This window comes from Chaetodon auriga, chromosome 11 (assembly GCF_051107435.1).
Source record: "Chaetodon auriga isolate fChaAug3 chromosome 11, fChaAug3.hap1, whole genome shotgun sequence".
NCBI lineage: Eukaryota > Metazoa > Chordata > Actinopteri > Chaetodontiformes > Chaetodontidae > Chaetodon > Chaetodon auriga.
The window spans coordinates 6,573,578-6,583,493 of NC_135084.1; the positions used below are offsets into that span (position 1 = coordinate 6,573,578).

The 9,916-nt window shown below is 45.0% G+C and overlaps 1 protein-coding gene across 1 annotated transcript; it reads left to right on the plus strand.

The window, feature by feature from the left end:
* Positions 1–759: 759 nt before the first annotated feature.
* pwwp2b (PWWP domain containing 2B) lies at positions 760–9,321 on the plus strand. Its single transcript, XM_076743775.1, has 3 exons — positions 760–1,038; positions 3,272–5,015; positions 7,464–9,321. The coding sequence occupies exons 1-2, from the start codon at positions 899–901 to the stop codon at positions 5,013–5,015; spliced, it is 1,884 nt and encodes a 627-aa protein (XP_076599890.1). The 5' UTR covers positions 760–898; the 3' UTR covers positions 7,464–9,321.
* Positions 9,322–9,916: the final 595 nt, after the last annotated feature.

Consider the following 9,916-nt stretch of genomic DNA (forward strand, 5'->3'; position numbering starts at 1 on the left):
TTCTTTCTTTCTCTTGGACTTCTGAAAGACACCCTCTCCATTATACAAACTAGTCATGTTTCACATTTACATTACCATTGTAAAGCAAATATGTACATGGACATATGGTGCCGCGACTTATTTGCGGTGTGAAATGAACACAGTGTCAGTTATAAAAACTGAAGTTCCTCCACACAAAGAAAATCAAACAAGGCTTAAAATACCCGAATGTTTAAGGGGGAAAATAAAAATGATCAAGAAAGGATAAACCTGAGCTCAACACGCTCATTTCAGATGAGCTCTTTATTCAAATGCAAAAAACACCATTTAAATTACTACTATGTATTTGCAGCAGGGTATTGTGTAAAACAGATTTTTCAAGGGCATTTTAGTAAATAGTTCACTTAAAGCTCTTGTTAAAGTATAATGATTATTCCATGAGATTGGTGTCTGAACGTCTTAAATGAATAAATAAATTCAGATCATATTTATCTCACATTAGTCAAATTTTACGAGCGTATCGCTCACAACATATTAGACCATGCATCCATAATGTATCCATGTTCCTGTTTAATGGTACTACAAGTTTAGATCAAAATGAAAAAAGCCCACGCTGTGTCAAACGGAGGCATCCCCGAGGTAAAAAACGCTCTAATGACCGCCATCAAACAAGTCAAAGTGAGGCAGAGAAAGGGTAGGCCTTGTCTTGGGAGCTTTTTGCTCCTCTAGCACAGAGAGCGTGATGTCAGCGGTGGCAGTACTGTTGTAATTGACTTGGTGGGGGTGATGGCGTCATTTTATGCCCTGGTGTAGCCTCCTGCTCCAATAGCGAAGGGGAGACGGATCTTTGGCCGACGCGACCGTGGCTCCCTTGGCCGGGATCGAGCACCGCCGAGCCGGACACTTCACGCCGGGAAACATGGAGGCTGTGGCCGAGGAGCTGCGGGCCGGCTCTCGGGTACCTGTCACTATCGATCAAATAGTTAACGATACACTGGTCGTGACGCTGACCTATCGAGAAAGGAGCTACACGGGGATATTACTTGATTGCAACAAAAAGTGAGTGTTATTTCGTTTATTCTTTTTGTACATTTATCTCTGAAATTAATTTGCTAAACTCAGCTAACGGCTAATCTACCTTTGATGCTAACAAGTCAAAGTTAGCTGTTAGCTAACAGGGCCTCCATACAAAAGACTCGTAGGTTATTGTAGCTGACAGGGTAGCTATCTGCTAGCTTGTCGGCTAATGGCAAATTACATTTTATTACAGCCCATACTGACATGGTATAATAAGTTATTTCACGATGGTGATAATACTGTATGTGAAGGTAGTAGCTCTGTCTACAGAGAGTGTTAATGACTTGTCTTGAACAATAACTAAAGTCAATGGGTTCATCTATAGCTTATTGTTAGCCTAATCAAATACAGAGCAGCTAAAACGTATTGAGTCAAAGGGTAGGCCTTGGCTCAACACTGTCCTGTATATCACTTATGTTTGGATGTATTTACCCTTACGGATGGTATTCCATTTGTGTACTAGTTTTCTGGAGTGATGTTTCAGTCAAATAATATGAAATACAGTTGCTGTTGCTTTGAGAAATAGCCCATCATAACCAGTCACTTTAGATCTGTAGACACAATGGGAAAAGGTAATAAAGATGCATGTGAGGTTTGATGATTCACAACTGTAATGCTCTTTCTTTAACCCTGGTTTGATGAGACACAGTGACCATCTGAGTTTGACAAGAAAGGGCCCTCTGTTGCCAGTTAACTGTCCACAAACCTGTTCAACTGAAAAACACATATGTATACTTAGACATGAATCTCATGGCTTATTGCCCCTCTTGGTGTGTGTGTGTGTCACATGTTAAGCCTTGTGTTGCTGTGGGTGCTGTGCACCTTAAAAGCCACTGGCTTTAGACTATTTATAGACTACCAGAATCAGAATCTGACCAGCTTTGCTCCTTAGTATGCTTAGATAGTTTTTCATGTGAGAGCTCAAGCTGTCCTGAAAATAACCCACCCAGATGGGAAAAGGCAGGCCTTGAAATAACTTAAAATAGGCCCATGTTTCAGGCCTTGTCACTGACAAAATTTGACTACTTCTTCCTTTTCAGCTCATGGAAACACATTTCCTGTCATTGTCTCCCACAGGGTTTTTTTGTGTGTGTGTGTGTGTGTCATCATCTAGGCCTATCATTCAAGCTGATCTTCGCATCTAGTTACACTGTACACAACGTGAAACGGTGCAGGGAATCGTGGCTGGTCATATGCTGCAGCCTTGTACTGTGCTTAACTAGCACTGCCTGTTCCCTGTCACAAGCAGTCCTGTTTGTGCCGTGTCAGTCATTATGAAGGGTAATATTTGGCTGCTTTAGGGGTGCGTATAAAAAGGTGAGAGGACCAAGCAGCGTCAAGAGACTATTATTTGGAGGTGCCTGCCAGTTACCTCTCCTGGGGTGGAAATTGGCCTCCCCAAATGTGCACTAATTAATAATCTCACCACACATAAGCCCTGAGTAGACACCGATGCAAAAACAAACTGAAATCTCCTGGCTCCTTCCCTACATCTCTGAATCCCGAGTGATTCATGGGATTGTTTTTGTTCAGTCAGATGTTGGGGAGGGGGGGTTCCTGGGCATCCTGTAGTCTCTTTGTCTGCTGTCTCCTGACTAAAGCAACACAGCCATGTTACTGTTGCCTGCCAGCCACCTCTCAAAGACTCCTTGGCAGTTGGGCCTTCTTTGGACATGTTTGCTGGTCCCAGAGTACGAAAAAGAACACATAAAATCACTCAAAGAGACCCAGTGATACTATTGCTCCATTTTTGTGGCCTGAGGCAACAGAACAGATAACTGTCTGGGTGATTGCGGACTCCAGCCCCCACACCTAAAGAATTTTCAGCATACAGGTGACAGGGAGAGTGGTGTCAGTGGGCTCAGTCAAGCTACAACGAACTGGTAAAATAGGTTTTCCTACTTAAAGCCTGGGGGAGGCCACTTTTAGGGAAGACTTTGAGCAGTGTTGGGTGCTCTTTTCTCTTTTGGCTTGATTGAAACTGTGCGGTATTTGATTTTAGTTGCTATCTGACACGGTGAAATGCAGACACGGCATTACAGTATCGCTCTTGTGAAGGAAATTGCTTAACTAAAAAATTCAAGAAATGCTTGTCATGTGTAACAAGAATGTTTGTACTGGCTTGCATGAACTTCAGTGCAGCACTCGAATGAAACTCAGTGACACAGTTATTCATTTGTTGTTTGTTGTTTTTTTTTTCTCTTGTTCATTGTAGGACTGGGCTATTCTGTCTCCCAGAATTCACGACAAAACCCGAGGACTGCCCAATATCTAAACCAGCTTGTGAAATCCCCGAAGTTCTGAGTGAGGAACCGGTTTCCAAATCTCCCAGCCAGGCTTCACACAGACCAAAGGATGAAAACACTCTCCCTGAAAGCAGCATACCTACTGCACCTCCTCCCTGTCCCGTACCCACACCAGTGCCAGCTGGACAGACTCCTTACCCTCCTTATTTTGAAGGAGCCCCCTTCCCTCAGCCCTTATGGGTGCGCCACAGCTACAGCCAATGGGTGCCTCAGCCCCCTCCACGACCAATCAAGAGAAAGAAGAGGCGAACGCGAGAGCCTGGCCGCATGACTATGAGTACTATCCGTCTGCGGCCACGGCAGGTACTCTGTGAAAAGTGCAAGAACACACTGAATAGTGATGAGGACAGCAAAGATGGCATGAACAACACTAAGACTTCTAGAAAAGAGAATGCACTACAGAGCGATGACGATGGCGATGACAAGGATACCCCCTCAAAGCTGTCGAGAAAAGAAGACGGAATTGCAACCAAGGACACTAAGAGACGTGAAAATGGCACCAGCCTTGACAGCAAGCGCCTCAGGAAGGACAAAAGGGGGGAAGCTGAAGGGGAGAAGTTCCCCGGAGGAGACGTTATCCCCCACAGTCCTGTCATAAAGATCTCCTACAGTACTCCACAGGGCAAGGGAGAGGTCATGAAGATCCCTTCGAGAGTCCACGGTTCAGTCAAGCCATTCTGCCCCAAACAGCTGGTGCAGAATGGTGTGGGAGAAAATGGCAAGACGCCTTCTGATCCCACCAAGGAGCAACGGCACATTCTAGATGCCACCAGGTCTGGCCTCACCGTGTCCATTCCCAAACTCAAACTAACCAGGCCTTTTACAACCGTGGGTCAGGACTTGCCTTCTCCAAAGATCCACTTGAGACCCCCTCAGAGGGAGGGTGAGGAGAGCGTGGTTGAGTATGAGGCAGAACTTGTAGGAGGCACCAGGAGACGAAGCCCCAGGGTGCCCGGTTCCTGCCTGCCTGGTTCCTGCCTGCCCCACTCTGAAGACTCAGGGGAAGGCAAAAACTCTCTGGAGCTGTGGTCGGGGAGTTCAGGAGAGGAGGCGGAGCGTGGCCACAGTGACCTCACCCTTCTCATCAATTTCCGTAAGCGTAAAGCGGATTCTTCTAGCCTGTCAGTCTGCAGCAGTGACAGTCTAGATGAGTCCAAGTCTTTCAGCTCAGATGGCACCTCACCAGAGCTGTGTGATCTGGCCCCAGGTGAAGACCTGTCCGTAACCTCATCTTCTGTACCCTCACGGGAAGACTGCAAGACAGTGCCGCCGCTTACGGTGCGGCTTCACACCCGCAGCATGACAAAGTGTGTAACAGAAGAGGGTCACGCTGTGGCGGTGGGCGACATTGTGTGGGGGAAGATTCATGGCTTCCCCTGGTGGCCAGCACGCGTCCTTAGCATCAGCGGCACCCGCAAACAGGAGACGGCCAGTTGCGAGGCCCAGTGGCCCCAGGCAAAGGTGGCGTGGTTTGGTTCACCCACCACCTCCCAGCTCTCCGTTGCCAAACTGTCACCCTTCAGAGAGCTCTTCAGGTCCCGCTTCAACCGCAAGAAGAAAGGCATGTACCGGAGAGCCATCTTGGAGGCAGCCAAGGCCGTGGGCCACATGGGCCCAGAGATTACATCGCTGCTTTCCCACTGCGACACGTAGGTTAGTTCACAACAGTTAGACTTTAAATGTGGTTGTATCACATCTGCAATTTTAGATCAATGTGTCCCTGTGATTTCTGAACCACCACTATTGATCCCCCACCTGCCGAATTTTTGTTATGTGTGCATGTTCGCTTCATAATCTTCTGACAGGGAGTAGTCGACCTCCTTCAGTGCACCTGAAAGTACAACAAACGCCATTACCTTTCATACAAGCAACCACTGTCAGTCAGCAGGTGCTTTTGTCCTTTGACTGGGCTCATTCAAACAGAGGAAGTCCAACTCATTGTATTATGTAATGTCACTAAGAGTGCACAGGCTAACTAAGAGAAAACAACTCAGACGTTGGAGAAATTGCAACAGGTGCTGGTGCATATATGCCCTGTAGATTCCCTGTCGTTGGTTTGGACGCACAAAAAAAGCTAAGCGTTCTGTATTGTTGCAAAGTAGCAGCTACATAAAGGAAGCAGTAGGAATTTATCACAACAGCTGAAAGGCAGTCAGGTCAGACTATATGAAGAGTGTATGGCCATGAGAGAAAGACACAGGTATGAGTAGGATCTATACTTGCATTTATTTTAAAGGAACTTTAAGGGGGCACCAGGTTATTGTATTGTTTTTTTAAAGAAATTACATTAAAATCTCTGATCATTAATCATACACTATGTATAAGATGCCATTATAGTCAGCCCTAATCAAGATATTACTAAAGAGTTATGAAACGTAGGATCTTCATGGAGCCTAATAAAGGACATAGGAGGTTTCTTTTTATCTGATCTAAACACAGTATCAACTCTGCTTTTTGAATCAGTCCGTTCAAACCTACCTTACTGAATCATTTTTTAGGTGTAGGGTTCAAAATCTGAAAGTTACTTAAGTTGAAAGACTGCACAGATTCAGCTGAGATTTCAAGGCTGAAATGTTTTGAGTCGCCGTCTAATTGATCACAATCTGCAGCTCCAACCTGAAAACGCAACAGAACTAATTCATTCCCAAATGTATTCCAACGTAAACTTGTGCCAAATATGCTCAGTCCACATAATTTAAAAAAAAAAAAAAATAGCAGCAGAAGATCTGAAATGCTGATTAAATTTATCTGGCCTGTTGAAATACCAGCTCGAGCCTCCTCATTTTTCATGAGCCACTTGATCTGAATATGAAGGCACTGGTTCAAAACTATGAAGCTGATGAGATTCAGTTGTTGATCTGGCATGAATGAAAGATTAACTGTGAGCTTCTGTCTCCTGAAACCGATGGGATGCCTGTAGACAGATCGCCCTGCAGGAGAAGATGTGTCAGTGTTGGAACGACAGAAACTCAGAGTGGAGTTTCTTCCCTCTCAAAGGATCTTTGGCTCAGTACAGATGCACGCTTGCATAGAGCACGTTAATCAGTTAAATTTTGTCTCATTATCACATTACTCACTGATATTAACATTAATTAGCGACAGCTGATATGGCCTGCTGCCGGCGACGTTTGTCATTTTAACCTGAGAACACAACAGTGAAAATGAAGCTGCTACCTGAGTGTTTTATACACTGCTACCCTTTGCTAATGAGAGCAGCCAAAAAAAATTCAGTGGCTGAGTTTAGCAAATCTGGATTTGACCGACTCGGGTGTCAGAAGTCACTCCCTGTAGGTTGAATGATGTTCGTGTTAAACTTTTGGGGAACGTGGCCTGACTGAGTGAAAAGGATTCTGCACCCGCCTCCTTTTTTTTTACACAAATACTTGTAGCTCTGCCACGCCGGCCGAGGGACCCCAGCTACATTTATGTCATGAAGGAGTTGCTGTGTTCAAAGCGGCAAAACAAACATTCATAACAGCTTTAATGCAGCACAGGCTGTACTGCAGGCTGTCAACAGGAACGGCTTGTTAAATCAGCTAATTTAAGTCCCAATAAATAGACGCACCGCTGTAGCACATTGTAAACAAAGGTATTATTCCACTGCAGGCGCATAAAAGAGGTTTTCTGCTATGTCTTAAACAACCTTGTTCCCCTGGTTTCCCAGTGCATTTTCCCTGTGTAGCCAAGCAGCAGGTCCTCAACACACACTCAAAGGTTAAATATTGTCTTTGAGTGATATGGGAGACAGACAAGCAGCTCCCAGCCCCTCTGTTGACTCTGCTATGGCCTCAGTAGCCATGAGGAGGTTGGCCGTAGTTGAGAATATACACAGTAAGGAGTTAAGACGAGCCTATATTTGGTACTTTTCCAGAGCTCAAGCGTTTTTTGTTTTTTTTTGCCCTGTCAGCTACACAGAGGCTTCGGCAGGCTGGAAAGTAGCTGACGTTCACTCCACAGTGCTCCATAATCTTCAGATGAATAACGTGACATGTTGAGAGCCACGTCTCTCCCAGGGCTGAGGCCTGTACACAGCATCTCTGACCTGCCATGTTTGCTCATTGTCTCTACTTTGTGCTCTTTCTTTTCTTTCTCTCTGTGTAGAGGCTGAGGACTGACTAGAGGACTGGTTTTTCTGAATTCTCAGACTCTGTCATCAAGACCCGGGAGGGGAGTACGTGAGGTTGCCACGGCTACTATTTATATGCCGTTTTTTTTTTGTTTTTTTCTTTTTCACATGGCTGGTTGAAAAATGGCCGCCAAGGTGGAGAGTTGTTGAGACTGGATAAGGGAGCAAAAAAACGGCCAGGCATCTCATGGCCTCCTATGAACTGAACTATTCCTCCTTTTGTTTTTTTTATTTTCTAGGTTTAATCATATTTCAATAGAACCGAATAACAACACTATGAGGACCCAAATATTTATTATCTGTAATGGTTTATTATGATCCACCCATCTACTACAATCTTGACCTCCCAGTCTGCTGCTGTCATTATCACGGTCCTCGCCGCTGATGTCTTCACTGCGAGGTCCACCTCATCCGGCCAGAGGAAGCCGGTGGCATCTTCAAAGGAAATAACCCCCCCCACCCCCACCCATCCCCCACCATCAGTTAAAAAAAGTCTTACCCTGAATCCTCTTACTTCTGAAAATGTGAACGGCTCCATCCAGAGACAGTAGTGACTTTTCCAGCTCTTCTAGCGATCAGTGTTCCATCCTCGTAGCCTTCTGCGACATTAGTTGGATTTGTGGATGTATTTATACTGAACTCTATTCCTCTCCAGAATCATATTGTGTCTCTCTTCCATTTCATTTTTCACTTTCGGAGTGTAACGTCACCCAGCTTCCCCTCTCCCCCCACGTTCGTTTGTCCTGAGAACCATTTTTTTTTTTGCATCACTTTATTTAATGCGTCACGTTTAAGAAAAAAAGCACTTTATCTGTACCTTGGTGGCCTGCTGTAAGCTCACTGTCTGAAACACTATTGCGAGATACAGCCCTGATAGGCAGCAGGGGAGTTCAGAAGTCTTTGTGGTTGACTATCCATGGCCTTGGAGATACACAAAAAAAACTCTTTTTTTTTATTTTTTATTTTATGTTATTGTACGACTGTGGGTGGGGACACCAGACACGGATGGTTGTGTACACTGTATTCTCGCATTTGACTCGTTTCTCTCTCAGCTTATCTGCCACACACACTACAAAAAAATCCACGTTTAACATTTCCACTGGAGAAACATGGGTGAACAAATGTGTCAAAGCCCCTATGCATTATCAGTTAAAGCTTTATGAGTGACTTTGGGAGAAAAAAAAAAAACTGAACTGAACAACATGCTGTAAGAATACTGTGAATTCAACTGCTGAGTGTGCTGAAGAAAAGCTCGCTACTAGTCGGAGCCTGCAGTTATTGAGTCATCCGGCAAAAGCAGACTGCAACGCTGACCTTTAGTGACCTTTGTGTTGAAAGCAGCACTGTTGGAATCGGGGTTGGGGGGGGGGGGGGGGGCAGTGAAGGCAAGAGACCAGGGCTGTCAAGCGCAGCCCGGTCTGTATTAAAAACTTACCGAAGATTGCACACAGTCACGCTCAGCCAACCAGCCTGTCTCCTCTCTGCCTCTTTGGGAACACTTTGTTCAGCTTGAGGCTGAAAACTAGCTCAGTGATTGTCAGTGAGAGAAGTGTGTTTATTAGGGGAGCAGGTAATGCACTCCTCCCATTTTGATAATCTGCGGTCTGACTGTTTGCTGTCAAGCCCGGCTAGTTTCCAGGCAGCCTTGCACAACGAGGGGTGGGAGAGTCTAAATGTATGTATGCCTGAGAGGGGAAACGGTCGTCAGGATTTTCCCGTGTATGAGCAACATGGCTATCTACTGTTGCGCACGTTGGTCAATGTTATTGGCTACTTTTTTTTTTTGTTTTCTTTTTTACATGTACTGTGCATAAAATAAAATATAAAGCAATACCTGTGCTGTTTTGAGTGGATCACTTTATTTTCAGTGTGGGAGCTCAGGTTATTTTTTTTGTCCAGGCGTGGAGTGTTTTTACTGGCTGCTGAAGGGGGAGGACCCATGCAAGATTTTAAAGTTTCGTTAAAGGGGAGTTTCACCAGTTTTACACATGAGTCTTCAGGTGTGAAATGGATGAAATGCCCCTTTTACTCATGCCGACCCCAGTTTACTCATCATGTGTGATCTCAGCCTGTGCAAGCTGTTGTAAAATAACCCTGATGATGTCATAGCGATGTCATCGGGGCTATCAAGATTTCAGCTTGTGACTTCAAAATGAAGTGTAGCACTGATTTGCTTGCATGGTTCATTAATACTGTAAAATTTTTCAGAAATGTTTGAAGGGGATATAATGGGTTTATTAATGCCTCATTAACAACTCCTGTTGATTGCTACTTAGCTTATTAGCGCTCAGTATGTATCGGTAACAGACGAGTCATTCAGTGTTGGACCTCGGGGAGAAAGCCACTTTCACGGACTGTTCTCTGAAAAGTTCAGCTCCACTGTCCAGGCTTGCTGTCGAACTATTTCATCTTTCCAGACCTAAAGTCG